The 22,002-nt window shown below is 36.5% G+C and overlaps 1 protein-coding gene and 1 long non-coding RNA gene across 2 annotated transcripts; both read left to right on the forward strand.

The window, feature by feature from the left end:
* Positions 1–424: 424 nt before the first annotated feature.
* On the forward strand, positions 425–7,341 carry LOC132618948 (cytochrome P450 CYP72A219-like). Its single transcript, XM_060333930.1, has 5 exons — positions 425–814; positions 4,476–4,693; positions 4,986–5,221; positions 5,718–6,105; positions 6,916–7,341. Exons 1-5 carry the CDS (start codon positions 538–540, stop codon positions 7,339–7,341), a joined length of 1,545 nt encoding a protein of 514 aa, XP_060189913.1. The 5' UTR covers positions 425–537.
* Positions 7,342–14,758: 7,417 nt separating this feature from the next.
* LOC132618403 (uncharacterized) lies at positions 14,759–16,496 on the forward strand. Its single transcript, XR_009574087.1, has 3 exons — positions 14,759–14,849; positions 15,190–15,245; positions 16,193–16,496. It is a non-coding gene; the product is annotated as an uncharacterized LOC132618403 (long non-coding RNA).
* The last annotated feature ends 5,506 nt before the right edge of the window (positions 16,497–22,002 follow it).

The raw sequence follows: 22,002 nt of genomic DNA on the forward strand, positions 1-22,002 counted from the left end.
TTGCCGGCCTGTATAATTAATTTTTCTTCCTTTTTTCTTGTACCAAAATTATTTTCTTGCCGGCCTGTATAATTAGAAGTTAACTGCACATTGCTCCATTTGAATTCAGTTGGAATATGGATTAGGACTAACTCAGCTCAAGTTGGAATCTTTCTCTTTTTAAGTATTTCAGTGGTAATAATATAAAGTAAAAATTAGAATTCTTAAGTTAATGATTATGTTAATTAATTAGTTAAACAGGAAATTATGTGTTTGTATCATACCATTACACATCAAGAATGTCAAGAAGATAGCTTTCGAAGGATATGACTTTTTTATTCAAATACAAGCTTAATTACCATTAATCTTATGAAAGAAACAAAAAAGGATCTGAATTTGTTCCAATTATTCCTCTAATAAATACTACCAACCAGATAGATTTAACACACCAAACATTACTCATTATATAACTAAAATGTGACCAAGTAAACTTTGTCACTAGATGGGGTGAAAGAACATTTTTCTTGTAGTACATTTGAAAAACAAATAACCAGAGAGATGGAAATAATACCAAGCACAATTGCAGTGTTAATTTGTGCAGTTTTTGTTGGGATTTGGGTATGGAGATTCTTGAATTGGGTATGGTTCAAACCAAAGAAGTTAGAGAAATACCTGAGGGAGCAAGGTTTAAATGGGAACTCATACAGATTATTATTTGGTGACTTGAAAGAAGGTTATATGATGTCTAAAGAAGCCAAGTCCAAACCAATGAAATTCTCTCATGATATTGCACCAAGAGTTTCTCCTCTCCTCCACAAAACCTTCACCAAATATGGTAAGTATAAATCAAATTTATTGTAATTCCCATATATATGCATAAACGCTTTTTAATTTTTGGTCTGAGCAAATTAATAACATTTTCCTGAAAAATAGGTACAAAGGAAAGTATTTTCCTGAAAAATAGGTAATTTCTTACTTATTTTCTGATGTTTGGTAAGGAAACAAAAAATATTATCCATGAGACATTTATATATAATTTAGACAAATATCGTGAAGGCAGAGATGGGGTGGGTAGGGGTGAAGGCAGAGGCGGACCCAGGATTTTAAGACGGCGGGAGCACCATTATCTTAACATAAACACCAACAAAAAATTTAATGACGTCTGAGGATAATGCCGTGTCGGACCGGTCACTAATAACATAGCAGTGACGAAAATACAAGTATATAGGTCAAATATGTGTAACAAAATTTAACACAGTGAAGCAAATGAAAGAGATTGATCACTGGCTAAGGCTGTGCAACATGTGTTGACAGTGCAGGTTTGAATCTGGGCGAGCTCATCGATCGTACTCCAAGGCCTTTTGTTTGTTAGAGTGCATAATTAAATATATACTAATTTCTCAAGGTACACACACACACACACACACACACACACACACACACACACACACACACACATATATATATATATATATATATATATATATATATATAATTTTTTCCGAAGCTAATGAGTACACATGCACTCCCATCCTTCCATATGGATCCGCCTCTGGGTGAAGGGTGAGCGTGGAGATGGGGTGGTGTTATGTCCCGTATTTTTGTATAGCGGGAATTTCGATTTGAGGAGCGTAAGGCGCCAACCAGGTATGTAAAGCCTACCTCTTATTCTTTTGGCATGTCCTAGACCTACTAGGTAAATTTCGGAATCTCGGGAATAACTCTGCTCTCGGAAATCGAGGTTCAAGTTCGAGCACTATTCATTCAGCGCGATTGAAACCTTTTGGTCCCATTTGGGTAAAAGAACACTCGTACCTCCATAACTTGTGCTGTTGAGTCCGAAACTCTTCGAAACTTTTGTAAATGACTGTATGAAGCCAAAAATCTGCGATTTGTGTCCGCCGCCTCAATTTGCCCCGAGGTGGGCCCGCGAGCCCCGAGGCTCCCCTTATTCGGTTTGTTTGATTCGTTTGTGTCTGTTTTAATCTGCGACTGTTTGTTTATGACCCAAGGATGCGCTGGAAACTTCCTGTGCCATTAATGCACGTTCTGTACTTTGGATGATGTGAGAATTCCGAAAGAGTGACTCATGAACAGTTTTCTTACGAATTTGACAGCTCGGAACTTCGTAACCTCTATATGCCTACTTTCATCAATCCGATTCCTACTTCGAGCCTCTTGGTGTCAGTGTATACTTATATGTAAATTATATGTTGAGTTCGGTAAATTATTTTTGATATGCATATGGTTTCTGCACTACTCTGTTCGTGCTGTCTGCTATGATTTCGTTCGTCGGTACCCGGGCCGACTTTGTGATCGTGCGCACTATGTTATATTCGGGAGTTATGATGTGTTACGGTTTCCGAGGCCTCGCCATAGGGCCGGTTACCGTTTATGGAGTTATGATGTGATATGGCATTTGATATGTTCTGATGATATGATGTGTGTTTGATATGATGTGTCTGGAGATTGTACGGAGATTTGAAAACTTCCGGAGCTATGATGTGTTGTGGCACCAGCGTCGGGGGGTGACCACGTTCCTAAACCCTATACATGATTTGATTTGCATTTGTACGTTCGCCTCCCGCACAGGTTTGCTTTGTTTGCGATAACGGTGTGTTTGTTCTTTCTGACTCCCGCTGTGTTTGTGATTTCTGTACCCTCTGCTTTACATACTCAGTACTTCTCCCGTACTGACCCCCGTTTCTTCGGGGGCTGTGTTTCATGCCCGCAGGTACAGAAGCTCGTCTGGGTGGTCCTCCGATTTAGGCTACTCAGTCTGCTGTGTTGGAGAGCTCCCCTTGATCCGGAGCCTACTTTTGGTACATATCTTTTGTTGTGTCTGTATTCTGTATACTTGGATGAGTGGGTACGGCGGGGCCCTGTCCCGTCCTATGTTCATATGTCTTATGTTCTGTTTTGTCTAGAGGCCTGTAGTCAGATTTGTGGGTCATGGGTCCGGTGTGTTCGTATGTGAGTCTGTTTTGTGTTCTTAAGCGGCCCGTACACTACTATGGCCAAGTCGGCCTCTGATTTTGTATGTATGTGTATGCTTTTGGGGGCGATGTACATTCCGCCACCCTTCGGATGTGTGTGTGTGAAAATTTGGCGAAGTACATTCCGCCTCTTTTCTGATTTGCGATTTGTTTGATCTGTACGGGCGACTGCTTAGGATTAGTATTCGGTAGATGTCTGATTACGATGTTGAGTCTGAATATCGTATGTTGTGTTTGGACGAGTCTGATTACGATGATATGGGTGTGAGTTTGTTTGGGGTGTCCCTGTCACGACCCACGGGGTTGGGTCGTGACAGGTGGAGTGTGAGTGTTGGAGGTAGGGGTGTCAATGGTACGGTTCGGGTGGTTATTTTATAAAATTTATACCATACCAATTTTTCATTTATTTCATTTTGTATAACCAAAATTGGACTTTTCGAAACCATCCCATCATCTCGGTTTTTCTTCGGTATCGGTACGGTTCGGTTAATTTTTCGGTATTTTTTTTAAAAACGTCATATAAAAGTCACAAGTAGAAGTTGTACACAATACCATGCATACTTGTATAAGACTTTGGCAAGAACTCTCTAGACATTTTATTGTTTAAAAGGTGAGGAATTAAGAAAATATGAATCACGATAAGAATAGAGATCCATTCCACTATTTTATAGTAGTGTACGATAACATTAAATAAAGACAAAAAATTTAGATCACACGAAAGGGAAGTAATCAATCAAAATGAGACACAAGAACTAAGTCTAGTAAGATTCGGTATCCAAGAATTTAAATCATAAGAAAGGAAAAATATCTAATACCTTGTAGCTTGTCACTAAAGATTGTTGGAATACCTTATAACTAGTTATTACTTGAGGTACTAGAACTAATTTAGTTTCAACATGGGTAACATAACAAGTTTCATATTTCGATTAGGGTTAATTACTTGTTGCCGACTTGTAGTCATTTCCATCATCCAAGGCACAAGGCGAAACATTTAATGGTTTATTAATTTTAAACTTAATATATAAAATATACATTACACATATAAATATATTCGGTACGGTTCGGTATTTTTCGGTTTATTTCTATAAAATAAAAAACCTACCCAATTTTTCGGTACGGTTAGAAATTTATATAAAAACCGTCGATTTTATTAAGAATTTCTAATAATCGATCGGTTAAGTCGATTTTTACAAAATCATTGACACCCCTAGTTGGAGGTGAGGAAGACAATCTGCATCAAATGTCACGTATGAAATTTGTTTTTCCTACTTCAATTCCACTAAAAGAATTATTTTTAAGGAATTTGTTTTGCTAGAGAAAATATTTTTAAAAGTATTTTAATCAACCAAACATGAGAAAATTGAAAAATAATTCTGAAAAATACTTTGATCCATAACAAACACACCTCAAATGGTTTAAATTTTTTCATGTTATTAATATTATTTGTTATGAAAAATTATCTGTATTTATCTTTAAGTTGTGTAAAATTAATAATTGCAGGTAAAATTGCCTTTACATGGTTTGGGCCAAGACCTGCTGTGTTCATCAATGATGCTGAAATCGTCAAGGAGATTTTCTCAAAGCCTTACATTTTTCTAAAGCCAGAGAATTATCATACAATTAAGCTACTAATAAAAGGATTAGCAGCAGCTAACAAAGACACATGGTCAAGACAACGTAAAATCATCAATCCTGCTTTCCACCTTGAAAAACTTAAGGTTTGTTTATAGATATATGAATTAAATTCTCATAGCTAGGTTCACTATGTTCATATATTGAGTTTTAAGTTATATACATAAGTTTTATACTATCAGGTCATTTTTATTTGTTGTAGCAGATAATTTGTCTTATTTTCATGATTACAATTTACAAATCCAACTTCTGAAGGAAATTTACCTGTAAATATCCTCTCCGTGACGTGATAGTATAAAATTTATATTATACTGACAATTTACATAACTTAAACTCTTATATATTTACCATTATCATTGATATTTTTTTTTTTTTAAGATTATGTTACCAATATTTCACTCAAGTTGTTCTGACATGGTAAGCAAATGGGAGAAGATTGTTTTAAAAAATGGGTCATATGAATTGGATTTATGGCCCAATCTTGAAATATTGACTTCAGATGCACTTTCACGAGCTGCATTTGGTTCAAATTATGAAGAAGGTAAAAGAATATTTGATCTTCAAATGGAATTCACTGAGCTAGTTATGAAACCATTTCCTCTTCCAGGAGCAAGGTAAAATTACCATTACATATGTAGATTGTGTATTAGATAAATGTTCCCTTGGGTTAAATTTCACATATAGTCACAGAACTTCATTTACTGTAACAATAAAATCATAAAACTATTTTTTTGACACAATATAAAGTAACTTGACTTTATAGACTATAACAGTAAAGTCACCTAACTTTACCGGCTAGCTATAACGGTAAAGTCTATAAACTTCACCGACTATATCAACAAAACTTATACATCAAGGTGACTTTACTGTAATACTAGTAATTATAGTTTTATGATTTAACTGTAATAGTGGGTAAAAATTGCTTACTCTGATGTGACAAAAATTAATTTTGTAACTTTACTGAAACAGTGAAAAAATTTCAATGACTATTATCTACCTTTTACGTCTATTGACAAGTTTATTTTGAACTTTATTAACAGTGAAAGAAGTTCAGTGACTATTATCTACCTTTTACGTCTCTTGACAAGTTTATTTTGAACTTTATTATAGTCTTTTGCCGACTAAAACAAATCGAAGGGTGAAGGAGATTGCTAGGGAAGTGAGATCTTCGATTCAAGGTATTATTACTAAAAGGTTGAAGGCAATGGAATCAACAAAAGCTGGTATTAAACATGATGATTTACTGGGAGTATTATTAGAATCCAATTTAAGGCAAATTAAAGGTCAAGAAAATAATTTGGGGATGAGTATGGATGAGGTCATTGAAGAATGTGAGTTTTTCTATTTTGCTGGGCATGAGTCTACTTCAGTTCTGATAATGTGGGCACTAATATTATTGTCTAAGCATTTGGACTGGCAAGAACGTGCTAGACAAGAGATTTTACAAGTTCTTGGAGGCCAAACCCCAGACTTTGATGATTTATCGCGATTAAAAGTCGTAAGTTTCTCTCCATTCTTCAATGATCTCATTTTGAGTTTAAATTTATTCAAATGTAGGGTATAAAATTAGCCCATAAAGATTTAATTGGCACAATTCTCCTGACTTGGGCCGGGTTGGACCAGATGTAATTTCATTTGTCCATCATTTTGAGCATATAGCTCAAGTTAGTTCATATAAAAGCTTATGTTAGTTTGTGCTCCAAATTGACCTCTAAGAAAACTTATATATATAGTAATCAAGATATAGGAATTAGGAAAATACGTTTTCTAGGTTTGATTAGGAATTAGGAAAATAAGTTTTCTAGGTTTGATTAGATTGACATAGTCATGATAAATAAATATATATAAACAAATTTAGTGTTATTTGATAATTAAACAAACTATAAAGAATCAACAAGCAAATGAAATTATTGTTTGAGTTAGGGGGTAAAGTTCACAAATCGGCACTTTTCAAACCTGTAAATTGAAAAAAATAGCTATTATATTGAAGTTTCAAAATCCAGAACATTACTATTTTTCAAAAACCAGATCTAAAAATGGCAAATGAACACTATTTTTGCAGAGTTGGGTGGGTTGTGTTAAGATTCATAGACAAATTCACCTTGACCCAAAGTCCCAAACAAATGTTGGATGGGTATAGCACATTCCGTTTATCGATTCGGCTTACTTTAACCCGTCCAAATGTAATTCAATATGCTTATTTGACACCTCTAGCTACTAAAATAACATTCATTTTTCTCTTTTCACTTTACTCTTCCAACAAAAATAGTGTAAATTCTACTTTTGATGATCTCTTTAATTCTCACAGGTCAATATGATTCTTCTTGAGACTCTAAGGCTATATCCACCAGGAGTTATGTTTTCACGAATACTTGGAGAAACAACCAAATTGGGAAACATAACTTTACCTAGTGGGGTTCAAGTCAACATACCTACATTTTTCATTCATCGTGACCAGGAAATATGGGGAGATGACGCAAACGAATTCAACCCAGAAAGATTTAGTGAAGGTGCTGCAAGTTCAACGAAGGGAAAATTTGCTTATTTCCCATTTGGCTATGGTCCTCGAGTATGCATTGGACAAAATTTTGCTATATTAGAAGCTAAAGTCGCACTTACCACATTTTTACAACATTTTAGCTTCGAACTTTCTCCGTCTTATGCCCATGCTCCTTTTCTTGTTGTGACACTCCAAGCTCAGTATGGAGCACAAGTAATATTACGTAAGTTGTAAATTCTGAGTAATTTCGATTGCTTGAAACTGAGGCATAGTAATAGTTATTTTGGAATCCGATCACCGATTTACCTCTCATAATGTATGCGGTCAAACAAATTAAATAGCATTCACATGGTGAATTTGGAGCATCAATTATGAAGAGAATTGTATGATGATTTCTTATAATGTACCCAATTGCATATGTCCATGAACCAAGAATTTTTGGAAGAAAGGTGCCTCATTCGAATTTAAAAATTAAGCTACACACACTACTGCAAACTGATTTGCATGCGAGGTTTTATTCACTCTATATTTCTCAATTCCTTTTCATTATCAGTTAATCTTTATGAGTATAATTACTCGACTTGATCAGAGTGTGACCACCAAAGAGTGCGCATACTTTGGTAAATATCGAATTCACATAATGAAATCAAAATTTTCAGCATTTCGGTTTTGGTATTGAGTATTTGTATGTACTTCAAAATATTTTGAATTCTGCTACGTTATTCATAAAAGTACCACCGAAATATTAAATTACATGTACAATCCATAAAGAAGATCTAGTATGGAGAGATATTTAAATAAAAGAACTAATAGTAAATTTTGAAATCCTAACAATTAGGAAAACTATCTAATATTGTAGTTTTCAACATCTTGTCATAGCTGGCACCCCAACACATAATGTACAAAAACAAAATAAGCTCCCCACAACCAAGGCATCACCCTAAGGGCAACCAAAAAGTTCTTGTCAGGAAAATATACTAAATTTGTGCCATGTCCTGTGAAGATTCAGAACCAAATCCCAATAGCTCATGAGCTCGCAAAACAAGTTATTACCATAATGTGTCACACAGTATTTTAAAATATATATAAGCAGTTGATATGACACTGGGTATTGTAACAAACGCTTAACTCAAGAACAAACAGAGAACATGGAAAGTTCAACAGTCTTTGATTAACTACTAAAAGTCGATTACAAGAATAGAAATAGCAATAGAACAGTAACTAAGACACTATAAGAAGAAGGAGACGAGAAGGAGATTGATATAGAAGGGGATGGGAACCCAGATACAGAGCAGGGACAAGAGAGAATACTGAACATCATAATACGCATAACCGCTCTTTCTAACTCCTTGTTCTTTTTGTCTAGTTGCTAAATGGGCTTGGATCCCAAATCAGCCTTTGTGAAAGCCTTTTGACCCTATTGCTTCTTCTCGGGCCAATAGTTGTTAGTGTGGGCCGGGGCGGATTCATAACAATACTCCCGTCCTCAATAAGAACCTTGTCGTCAAGGTTCAAGACAATAACAATGTTCGTAGCACACTTTTCACCAATTGTCTTGGATAATATTAGGAAGTCATTGTATCCCGGAACCAACTTAATAGGTTGAACAACATTGACCCATTTGCAAGTCCCAATAACTATAAGCTGGCCAAAATGAGATGCCATCATGAGAAATATATATATATATATATATATATATATATATATATATATATATATCTTTATCAAACACCATAAGTAAGCACATTGGTCTGTTGGCACATTTAGATGCTCCAATATCCTTTCAATGGTTAAAATTTTGTCACCCCACGCACCCTGTGGCTGTTCTAATATCATTGAGCTTTTAAACACTACTTGTGGAAACAAGAAATAAAGTAAGATATATCATGTTTCCAGTGCCAAACTCAGCCACAAATAAGGGAATATAAAGAGTCCCCTTGATATCCTCTGCTTCTCTTCGTCAGATTGAGTATTCATTTCCAAGTGATTATAGAAGCATTGTGAAATTGGAGAAGTAGCATCAGTAGACCACAACAACAGATGTGTCGCAATGGTCTCAGTATGACCATTTCGGTTCATAGTTTTACAACTAATTCCTGATTCCCATATATAGTTAACCATCACAGTTCTACCAATCATAAAAAGGAATAAATTCGCCGAAGAATTCCTCTTGCTTTCTTTTTTCTCCGCTCGTGCGTGGCTCTCTTTGCTTGCGGAGAGGCACACTGGGATCGAATGGAAGGATACATTCAGCATGTCCTATTCCCTTATTAAATTTTGCATTTTCAACATCAATCATCAAAATGCATTTCACTAAGTGGAGCACCACCCGAAGTCTCCGAAACTAGTTTATCAAGATATAGATCCTCAGTTAACCTAGTTTCCATGAAAACTTTGTCAAGATATATGTCTTCAAATGTCCCAAAATCAGTTTTCCATCTAGTCGAGTCACTATAATGAGAGTTGGAATCAAGATACCTCGCTGGTAGGGCTCTTGCGGAACGTACAACTGACATTTCAGATTCTTGACTACCAAAAGAAATTAGAAAAATTTGCATCGTCTTTAAAGTGGCATTGCTGAACAGTTTTTATTTGTTTGTCTGTTTCAATGAGCACCCCAACCAGTAATGAAGTGGGCGTAGCATTGGATACCTTACAAACTCCATTGTACATTGCGCCAAACACTTTGTCCGGCTTTGAATTGTTGTTCCTCCCTAAGAATCCGCCCTTCCAGGTTGCCGCCGCTATATCTATCTTGTACCACCGAAGCCATTGGAGTATGATCGATGAAAGCACCAATGCAACAAATGCTTAATTCAAGAACAAACAGAGAACATGGAAAGTTCAATAGCCTTTGATTAACTACTGAAAGTCGATCACAAGAATAGAAATAGCAATAACAGTAACTAAGACACGATAAAAAGTAGGAGACGAGAAGGAGATTGATACAGAAGGGGATGGGAACTCAGAGATACAGAGCAGAGACAAGAGAGAATACTGAACATCATAATAAGTATAATCGCTCTTTCTAACTCCTCGTTCTTTTTATCTAGTTGTTAAATGGGCCTGGATCCCAAATCAGCCTTTGTGAAAACCTTTTGACCTATTGCTTCTTCTCGGACCAATAGTTGTTAGTGTGGGCCGGGGCTCATTCATAATAGGTACTACTATATTGTTGTTTTATGCAGTAGATATGTGTGATTTGTTGCTAAAAATTGGGATTCAGAACCTAATTCCAAAAATAATCTTGTTTTCTTCTTCCAAAGTACTTTTTGTGCCGCTTCTCACACCAGTAGTATCCCTTGGGCGATATCAAGCTTTCCACATACATAATGGTAGATCTATCCACATCTGCGATCACGATGTCTTGCATATTATCATTCTTTGGATTGTATATAACAACTTTACTTTCAATTTGATCTATTATCAAAGCAAATTCTTCATTCTCTGTCACGGAAAAAGGCGCTACAAACCCAACAACAACAACAACAACCCAGTGAAATCCCACAACGTGGGGTCTGGGGAGGGTAGAGTGTACGCAGACCTTATTCCTACCCCCAACAACAACAACAACAACAACCCAGTGAAATCCCACAACGTGGGGTATGGGGAGGGTAGAGTGTACGCAGACCTTACTCCTACCAAGGTAGGATGTCTGTTTCCGAAAGACCCTCGGCTCAATAAAAAAAGCATAAAAAGAGGTCAGATAAGGCTAAGAGATTCAAAGCGACAAACCCATAACGATATATTTCTAAATTCTTTATCAAAATTTAGGATGTCCATGATTCCTTTATTCCATATTCCTTCATGACGAATATGTGAGACCCTACAGTATCTGACTGTGAAACCCCTGGGTATCTGACCCCATGAACATGCGTGCATGACATGACATACTCAGGTATTGTATGAGCAAGAGACACAGACAATTCGATATACGCTGCAGCGGCTGGTATCGTACCAGCCGCTGCAGCGTATATCGAATTGTCTGTGTCTCTTGCTCATACAATACCTGAGTATGTCATGTCATGCACGCATGTTCATGGGGTCAGATACCCAGGGGTTTCACAGTCAGATACTGTGGGGTCTCACATAATATCTCAATACACCTATCATGTTTCAAACGAGTCATGCAAAGACATTCATTTAAAACTCCTAAACCAGCGATAGTATTCTCTTTCTCTTCTTGATCAGCCTCAGGGACAGGCAACATATGGAACTTTTCAGAGATGGGATCAAAACATATTACTTTTTTATGACCAAAACTGTCCCACATACTTTCATGTGGAAGAAAATTTATGTCCCTTACCCGGTAGTGAAGACGTCCATGCAATGTAATACCATGACGGACTGAAATGATATCATAAGCGAATTCGAGTCGCCTCCATTTTTGCCTTTAAGACTAGCAACTGCAACAAACTTAGTCCAATCTGGGGAATCCCCATCATATGTAAACATCACCGCCTTGTAATCATTCTTTGAGGAGTCAAAACAAAGTCCCCCACTTGTAACATAACAATCCCATACTGAGTGGTAAAGCTCAAGCACTTTGGTGCAAAATCGAGTGGCGGGATTCCACAAGTAAATATGCTCATTTACATTAAATAGTATAAGACCATGACAAGAACCCAAAAACTTACAATCTTCTATACCACGCCTTTTCCTTTAAGGAAAACTGAGATTTTCTGAAGTGAGTTGTTTGTTTATGAAGCTGAAGGAGGGCCGTCTAGAGCTTCTTCTCGACGTTGAATGACGTGTATACATCATCGTGATTGCCCATTCTTTTCCCTGCTTCATACGCTAGAAATTTGGACTTGAAATCAAACAATGCCACGACTTAGAAACACACTTGAACCGTAAGAGGGATTTCACTGGTAAATTTGAGAGAATAATGACAGTTATCTCGTTGGGTAGATGATCTGCCATTAACTGTTTTGGTTTTTGACGTGACGCTTTTTCCTTTGGTTTTCAGCGTGAAAGGGCTGCGGTTAATACTACCTGATTAAAATCCCAAGGTTTTTCAGTTTTTGCAAGAAAAATACTAGGGGTTAACTTAAATAGGAGCAATATAGGCTATTAAATAAGAACGATAGTGTGCTAGCTTTTAGAGAAAGAAAACAACATACCATAAAAATTAAAATTTCTTTCCTTCTAGGAAACAAACTTTTCCTAATTAATCTTCACCACATAAGGAATGAATTTTAACATTATTTACAAAAAGAAAAAATGTTTCTTCTAAGGGCAAATGGTGTTTGTGATCCCGAATTATTACTTTATTATGAATTTAAGTCCTTGTGTTATTCAACTGAGTGCATTAGATCTTCAATTAACATAAATGTGTGATTTTACTCCTTTAACCTAACAGATGTTAAATAATTAATAAAATCACATATCAAAAAATAAATACTGGAAAAGTAAAAAAAAAATGAATGAAAAGAGAGGATATCTGAGTCAACCTCTACGTGATCATCACCATGACTGATTTTCCGAGGCATAAATCCATAAAAGCTCTGGTCACTTCTTGAACAATTCTATCAAACATCTCAATCACAGAGAGAAAATCTCCTATGCCAAGCATCATAATCAGGGACCAAAAGCGCTATTTTCCCTTTTCTAATAAATACTCCTATTATTTACGAAAGATAAAACAAGATTCATTGTCTTATTTCATAAAACAAGATTCATTGTCTTATTTCCTTTTGTCAAACATTCAAAAGAAATTTGTCCTAAAAAGTGGGTTTGTTGTATTCTCTAAGTTAGCTACAACCCAATGGCTACTTGCTGCCACAGTTTTGATTTTTTTTTAAAAAAATTCTTAACTCAAACTGGGCTGGACAACCAAGCCCAACTTTCCCGGCCCGGTCCCCCTAGACTCCCACCCCCCGTTTCCAAATCTGGGCGGTTATTTTTTATAGAAATTAACTTAATTAATCTTAATATTTCTACTATAGAGAAGCATGGGTTTTGCTCATGCTTCCTCGTCAGTCACCCCTAAAAAAAAAAAAAGGGTGGGCCTCATACTAAAAACACCAAGCAATATTAAAAAAAAAAAAAAAAGTGGATCCCACCATCGCCAAACTCATGTAAAAAAAAAGTGGACCCCATATTAAAAAAATCAAACAATATCAAAAAAAAAAAAAAACGTGCACCCCTTATTAAAAAATCAAACAATATTCATGTAATTCCCAAAGTATCCCCATTGAGTCAATAATGGTGGATCCATTGCACATGCGTATCAACCCATTAGTGGGAGCAAATGAAATTATTTCTTGAAAAGGTTAAGTAGCCAAACCATACAATTTCCTTTCTTTTCTTATATTAGCCTGAAATCTAATCTAGATATTTAACTGTTGTATTTGCTATTCCGCCATGTCATTTATTTGTTTTGTTTACTAAATAAAAATACTTAAAATATTTATATTTTAAAATAAGATAGAATTTAATTACTTTTCATTTTTATTCCTAGTCTAATAAATGTGAAAAGAGATTAATATCATAAAAGAAAAAATAATATTAAATGGAGATCAAATAATTAATAAGGTAAATTAGTCAAATTATAATTCTAATTGACGTTTCCTTAAAAAACCATGCAAAAGACAACATGACAAGTAAAATGATCTAAACCAAGAATATTTACCAAAACTTAAAAAATAGTAGTTCTTCGTTGTTAACACTCAATTTTGACCTTGTAACACCCCGCATTTTAGGACTGAGTTTAAGCTCATATCATTAGAGTTCTAGTGGAAACATGGAAGGTTTGAACGTTTTGCGAAAATGGTTGATAGGCCTATTTCGGGCAGCGATAACTCCTTGATCGGTTTGGAATTTTGGAAGGTACTATCAATGAAGTTGTAGTATGTAGAAATACCTTTCTAACGATATAAGGATCAAGCCCATCAGAGATCGGAGCAAGGAGATATAATTGTCTCAATATGGATAATAGTAAGGCACTTGAAATCCTATAGAATCGGCTAAGTTTTTGATACGTATGACTTCCAGTCAAATTTCATGAAAATCCGTTAGTAATTTGAGAAAACTTCCTTGATGAAAGTTGTAGCCCTTTGAAATATCTTTCCAACGGTATCTTACGGGGGTCAAACGGACATCTGTGCAAAGAGGTATGCCCATTTTACTGAAGCATGTTCGCTGGAAATTCTGCCAGCGTAACGGCGACGTTACGGACCGTAACAGTGGACCGTAACGTCCCGAAAATTTCCAGAAACTCACTGGAAATTTTCACCAAGATACGGTCCGTATCTCGTGTTACGGGACCGTAACAGTGACCGTATCTTGGTCCGTATATACGTTTCGGGTCACCTGACTTCGGGAGGCCATAACCCTATCATAACTTGGGAATTTGGGAAAACTCAAAGAACGAAAGTTGTAGATAATTGAAAAACCTTTCCAACCATAGGTTGTGGGTTCACAGGAGACGTCGGGATAAGGAGATATGGATGTTTTAAGACAGCAAGGTCCCAACCCGTTTTCAAGTTGGGTCAACCCATTTTCCCCTTGGTATATAAAGAAAATATTACCCTAACAGCCCATTTTTCCTCCAAAACTCAGATTTTAGAGAGAGGAAGTGAGAGAGAAGGGAAATTAGAGAGAGAAAGTAGAAAATCAACCAAGTTTAAGGCCCCGAATCTCAAAGCTCGTGAAGGAAAAAGTGTAGTACAAGTCGTTGTCGTCATTTTAAGCCCAAGATCGGACTTGGGGGTGTTGATTTCGTGGTGACTACCCAAAAGGTAATATTTCTACTCCCCAATCATTTATAGTTATGAATTGATGAATTCTTGGGAGTATAATAATTGGGTTTGTTGAAGATGATTATATGAACTATGTTAGAATTGTTGGATTGATGACTTGGGATTGTTGTATTTATATGGATTATGAAGAATGATGTTAATTGCATCTAATTGAGACTGTAGAAATTGTTAGAAGTAAAAGAATGGGGATTTGGTGAAGAAAACACCATTAATGGGGGTTATAGAGCTTCATGCCCACTAAGTGTTTGATAAAATGCTTAGATGAACAAAACATGGATATTGTTGCTAATATAGAATCACTATGACTTGTATGCTATAGATTGAAGTTGAAGGGGGTGAAGGACATTGTGATACGCCCAAAAGCGGAAGGTTAAGGTATGTAGAACTTCCATCCACATGTGGAAACTTCTATGTTCTTCCCCATGATCCGTTTAGTAAATCATATGAAGTTCAACTCCTAGGGCATTAAACCCAATGTATTGGTAGCCCGTAATTATGTATGTATGTACATGAATTCCGTATATATGTTCGTTATTGTGTTCCTAAACCTCCATTTCGGACATTAGGAATCCTAGCTTAATCCATGAATCATGAATTCTTCCTCATGTGTTCTCATGATGTTTATATGAAATTGTAAAATGTTATTTTACAAATTACAAGCATGTTTTCAAGTCAGCTACAAACGTATGATTATGCATTATGGTATTTCTCATGATCAAGTTTACAAGTTATTTCATGGAAATATGTTTACAAGTCCTTTCGTGAAATCATGATTTCAAGACAAGTACAAGTTAATTCACGAAAGTCATGGGCTTCTTAGCCAACTATATTATTTTCATGTTCGGGAGTTGTAATAATACCGAGAAGGCTCAGATAGCCTGAAACTACGTATGCCAACGTAGGATAAGAATCGCTCCGCCCAGTAGGACGATTCCTTTATATGTTCCCCATTGAGGGATTTGGATCCATTCATGTTATGTTCATGTCTCGTGCCCCGGCAAGGTACCAGATGGCTTAGCTGATCGGGCAGAGATCAGACTCCACGCTCCTCCCCGTGGTGGTTTATGTCGGTATTACAGATTATTACAGATTATTACAGATTACTACAGACTATCTCATGCTTCCAGTACTCAGTTTCAGTTTTAAATTTCATGATTTTGTACTCATGCTCATGCTCATGTTCATGTCCAAGTTTTCAGTTTCAGTTCTTACTATGTTATTCCATGTTCCATGTTGTTTCTTCCGGTTGCTTTACATACCAGTACATTCAATGTGCTGACGTCCCCTTTTTATTGCCCGGGGGCCTGCATTTCACGATGCAGGTACTGATATACAGGACGACACATCTGCTCAGTAGGACAGCATTCGTATCAGCTTATTTGTGAGCCCCATCTCATTCGGGGTTTAGTCAACTTTTATCTTATGATTAGTTATGCATCTAAAGGTATGCTGGGGGCCTTGTCCCAGTAAGTATGTTTTTCAGTCAGACTCATGATAGAGGTTTCATAGACTAGAACAGACAGTTATGTCATGTCAGATAATCGAAGTCGCATAGCCATTTTGGCTCACTCATGTTTAAACAAGTACTTTATTAAGTATTATGACTTATTATGTTTTATAAAGGCTCATCATGCATTCACGTTATATTCCGCTTATGTTATGCATCATGATGATTCAGCAAGTCATGTGGTTCGCTCGGTCACATGTAGTCAGGCACCGAGTGCCGTGTTACGTCCAGGCCATGGTTCGGGGCGTGACAGACCCTCCCTCTTCCAGTTCACTTCCTCGAGCTTCTCAGTTGATTAATAAACTAAATACTTCCTACAATTCACTATTGCTACTTTTACTATTAATAGACATCTTTATTTTATTATTACATCTATAATTATCTTATTATTGATCTTACATTATTACTAATTTATCACTTGCTAATCAAAAAATATAACTCAGATGACATTTTATTACTATTACTAGTAATATTATAATACTTAATTATAACCTATTTACTCTAGTTATTAAATTTATTATCCTAGTATTTTAATGATATAAAGAAGCACATGGAATGCTTTGAAGAAAGAAAAGCACCAAAGTTCAGCCATTTAAGCCCATTGGTGCATCTAGTTAAATAGCCAAAAACCCAAACGACCAGCCCAAAACCCAACCCAAATCTGTCCAAAGTAAGCCTAAGACATAGTAGCCCATGTATATGTATTCTAGGTCTTTATCAAATAACAAAAATACCAAACTACCCCTCATTTAAATCTACTCAGCTTCTCTGTCCATCTCCTTCACGTGAGTTTTAACCAAAAATTGAAAAGCTTTCCCCTTCTTATCACTTTCTCTTTATCTTTCTGTTGCAGCAGATGTGTTTCACCATTTTTGGTGATAGCAACGTTCATCATCAACACCAACAAAGCTGCCCCGTTCTTGTCTTCTTGCCACTATTCTGTCCGTTTAGAAGCCCCAACCCGTGACACTCTGGGGAGGAAATTTTGAATTTCAAAGTCTCAAGAACCCTGCAACTTTTCATATATAAATATCTCTCTAACTCCACAGCAAAAGGTCCGTTTTGGGAACAACCTGGAAATCTTACCACACTCAACATTTTCAGCCTTTGATTACTACTTCAAACCTAGAATCGTTTAAACTTTTCATTCTATTTCGGCGGACTTTAGCCGCAACAAAGATTTTCGAACTCATTTGTGTTGAGGTTCGGATCTATTCATAACGAGAGTGTAGATTCAAGGCTGCCGACGCCCTACGTTCACTGCACCACAAAGAGATAATATTGGACCTTGCTCTTCTTTCATTTCTGTCAAAACATCGTATTCTGTTGTAGGAAGATCATGACTTAAAATTTCGATGAGTTCTAAAATATTCATATAAGTATGCATCTTAGTAGTCGTTTTTAGGCGTCAAAATGCTTCTCCTATGTTTGAACTTTGCTGAATAAGAAACGTGTTTTCTCTATTTGAAATATAGCGTTAAATACTTGTCAGGAATTTTCCTTCATATATTCTAGATGTGATCTTTATATTTAAGTTCAGTTAGAAAAATGATTTAAGCATTTAAGTAATGTAGTTAAACTAAAGTTAAACCAAGTTCTTAACAATGTGTTCATAGGCTAAATCTTGAATTTGACAATCTGTAATGTTCAATGTGGCTCTGGAATTCACCTAAGTTCGTGTTCCATATTTACCACTATGGAGTTTAGAGACTAAGTTACAAATACTTGCTTTAATGATCGAAAATGAACAGGATAAACAAAACAAAAAAAAAAATACTTTGAGTTCTCTGGAGTTTAGTTTATTCATTGAAGCCAAATTTTTTTTTTCATTTCCTGTTTCTCTTTGAATCTTGTTAGACATTTGCGGGTCACATTATAATGGTTATATCTCGTCTATTTATTTTCCATATCCAAATCTGCTTCTCATTCTAATCTTTTTCCTTCTTCTTTTTTTACTTTGTTTCGCATGTACACCGGAGCCGAAGAGTTTCATTTGAAACTCAACGATGCCTCGCAAAGGAGTCTGCATTACCTCTCCATTCCTCGCCATTTATTTCCCTCGCTCCCTCCTAAATGCATCCGAACAAAGAAACGAAAGAGGAGCAAGGCGAAATTCTGAGTTTTAGTGCAAGTTGTCCGCTACATATTCTTTATATTCTAGTTGCACAAAAACCGTCGAAACTCGGCGGAATGGGCCATTGATTTGCTTCGTTATATATTTGCTGGTGTGATTTGAAACTTTTAATTATTCATTAGTTGTTAGGACCCATGACTAACATAGGATTAATAACAAGGTTATTTTCAATCATTTAAGTGCTTCTCGGACTTAGTAAGCTACTTCATTATCTATTTTATGACGCCAGTTTTTTTAAAGATTTTAAAATTTGTGCTTTAATCATCATTGGATGTCTTACTGATTTTTGGCTAATATACTCAAGATTTTTATCAACTTTAAAAATCAGCTTCTAAACAATACCTTACCAGCTAAAATCACATTATTGATGTTGTACATTTATATCCCTTGCCCAGTTAGAAATATTTTCAAAAGTGAATGCAATATTACAAGTTTTACGTTAATCACTGCCTATTGTTTTCAACATTTTGTTTTAAAAAGAGATAATTCAAATATAGTCAATAGACATTTATATATTTTAAACAACCCTTCAGCATATTCAGCACATAGGCTAATTAATTTAAGTCCGGTCGGTTAACCATTGTTAATGGGTCTTAAAGGGTGCTTAATACCTTCTCTTTAGATTAATTGAGCCCTTACCTAGAATCTTTTGGTTTCGCAGACCATAAACGGAGTTAACTTTAGACAATAACTTTAGTAAATTTTAGGTGTCCTAATTCACCATAAATAATTAGATGGCGACTCCTTAACTTTAATTAACCCCGGAATTACCGGAATGTTGTAAACCATTTTGACTTTGGTTAAAATGGGGTATAATAACTTTGCGACTCTACTGGAGACTTACTTAGGTTCTTACCATAACAGACTTAGTTTAAATAGGCTTTGTGTGCTTTTTTTAATTACTTTATTTATTGTTAACGGTTTTTACTTGCTATTAATTGTTTGTTTGATATAAATTGTATGTGTTACTATTTTGATATAAACTGTCATTCTGTTTCACTTTTCTCCACTTCTGGAAATTCACACTATCACACGTACATGCGAGGTGTGTTTTGCGCACCCGCAAATTTATTTCAAAAGCCCAAATTTTAGGAGAGTTGGCATATGCGTGGGGTGTCCGAATTTTTCGTGTGACCGCGTAGCCTTCTCACTCTTGTTGTCCGCTCGGGAACCCTGTGTCTAGTGAGCCCACTCTTAGTCAACCTAACGTAGAGCTAAACCAACACCCGTTATTAGAAGCATGCATTTCATGACCTAGGAGGTTTAATACCCATGGTGTATTAAGCCCATTAGATGACTTTACCCAAACGTCCAAGTGGGTCCACGACCCCAAGTGACACTATTCATACTTTATGTGCATGTTCGAAGGATAATTGTGCCTAAATATTGACTATTTGCTCTAACTAATTAAACTTTAGGAGGGAGGGAATGACTAACCTTTCTATGACAGGTATGGATTTTACATTGGAGTATGTATGTGATCAACAACTGATGAGAACTAAGGACATCACAAAATAGAGCCAGAAATTTAGACATGACAAATTGTATTTATTTTGCTTAGGTTAGGAAGTGTTTTATGTTGTATTCATTTGATATGTCATAAATATTACACCAGGTTTGTACTTTATTTTTGGGAAATAGAATTTGTTTAATTAGCCAAGAGCAATGGGATGACGTATCATGACACATTTTACCCTTCCAACAGACGTTAGGCCTACCTCCGGCACAAAGAGGTCACATGCATATTAGGGCGTGTTATTGTTGTTTGATATACTTGTTTACATTTTGCTTGACAACTTATTTGCCTTTATTTGATGAATTATTTGCTACATGACTTATTTGACTCTACGTGATCATGACTTTACTTAGATATTTTAATATGAGACTAATATCATTTGCATTTTATGTTTCTTCCTGTTTATTTTTTATTCCTAAAAGAGTTGATTCGTGTTGACATTCGAACTGGCCGACCATCCTTACTTCACAAGGTTAAAGACGTCAGCATTACCTCGATGTAGTTGGGTCGTTCAAGGAAGGAAAACTACCATGTCTGATCCAGCCGCATCTATTTCAACTGGTTTGGAAAACATCGCGATCTCTAGTGATCCTCCCAAGACGTCCGAACATAGAACTACTATTCAACATGATGAACATATCGCCCGCCTGACTCAAGAGATTGAGGATTTACGCGGAGAACTGAATCGGGTTAGGGACTTGACCAATTTGTCCATCACACTCCAAAGTCCACCTCCTGAACGTAGAAATGTCGCACCAAACCCATCCTCGTTTTCCATCACTTGAATCTCCAGTTCCTGAACATTTCCCTCCACAAAATAATGCACCTACCAACAACAACTTACCTCCAATCACCCCCGCAAATCCACCAAATCCATCATCCGTCTATACTCCTCCCCAAAGTCAACCACTCACCTACACCACCTATGCTACTCCTAATCCATCACCCGTCAAGCCACCAAGTCAATCGCCAGTTCACACTCCTTATGTTCCTTTATCCACTAACACTAATCCACCCCCTACAACTACTCCTCTAAACCCACCAAACCAACTACCTATAAATACCACTTATAACACACCACCTCCAATCCAAAACACTACCACCGTCCAAACTTATCCAACCCAGCATATACAAGGGGCACATTTTGTCACTCCTAATGAGCAATATGTTCCTCCGGTATGTACATCGGAACCACAAGCCTTTACCAACCCAATGATGGTCAGGTTCCAACCTGAGGTGGATCAATATGAGGAAATGGAAAAGGATGCAAAAGCAAGGGCAGATGATATGTTGTTAAAAGAGATCCAAAATCTCAAAGAAGCAATGAGAAACCTTCAAGTTGCTAGGGGAAGCAAGAGTGTAGAATATTAAGATCTGTGTGTTCAGCCTGACGTTAATTTGCCTGTAGGCTACGAGCCGCCAAAATTTGATACATTTAATGGAACAGGCGACCCTCATACGCATTTAAGGGCTTATTGTGACAAACTGGTTGGAGTAGGTAGAGATCAGAATATAAGGATAAAGTTATTCATAAGAAGCCTATTTGGTGAGGCTCTTACTTGGTATACGCAACAAGATATCCGTAAATGGCGTGGTTGGAGTGATATGGCACAAGACTTCGTGGACCGATTCAGTTTCAATACCGATATCACACCAGATAGATTCTACATGACTAAGGTAACCAAGAAGTCAACTGAGACGTTCCGCGAGTATGCGCTACGTTGGAGGTCAGAAGCAACTAGGGTTCAACCCCCGATGAGTGATAGAGAAACGATTGCTGCCAAGCTGGCATATACAATGAGAAAATGATAGGCAAGATGGGACAAAAGTTCACAGAAGTTGTCAGAATGGGAGAAGCCTTAGAAGAAGGAATCAAATCGGGAAAAATTCAGGATCTCACTGCCTTGTAAGCTGCAAGCAAAGCTATTCAATTTGGTTCTATCAGCGGGACCAAAAAGAAGAAAGAAGATGTAGC

This window comes from Lycium barbarum, chromosome 11, assembly GCF_019175385.1.
Source record: "Lycium barbarum isolate Lr01 chromosome 11, ASM1917538v2, whole genome shotgun sequence".
Lineage (NCBI taxonomy): Eukaryota > Viridiplantae > Streptophyta > Magnoliopsida > Solanales > Solanaceae > Lycium > Lycium barbarum.

Coding starts and splice junctions, on each gene's coding strand:
- LOC132618948 (XM_060333930.1), top strand. CDS start 538: ATGGAAATAATACCAAGCACAATTGCAGTGTTAATTTGTGCAGTTTTT. Junction 5,222..5,717: donor TTTCCTCTTCCAGGAGCAAG/GTAAAATTACCA, acceptor ACTTTATTATAG/TCTTTTGCCGACTAAAACAA. Junction 6,106..6,915: donor ATTTATCGCGATTAAAAGTC/GTAAGTTTCTCT, acceptor TAATTCTCACAG/GTCAATATGATTCTTCTTGA.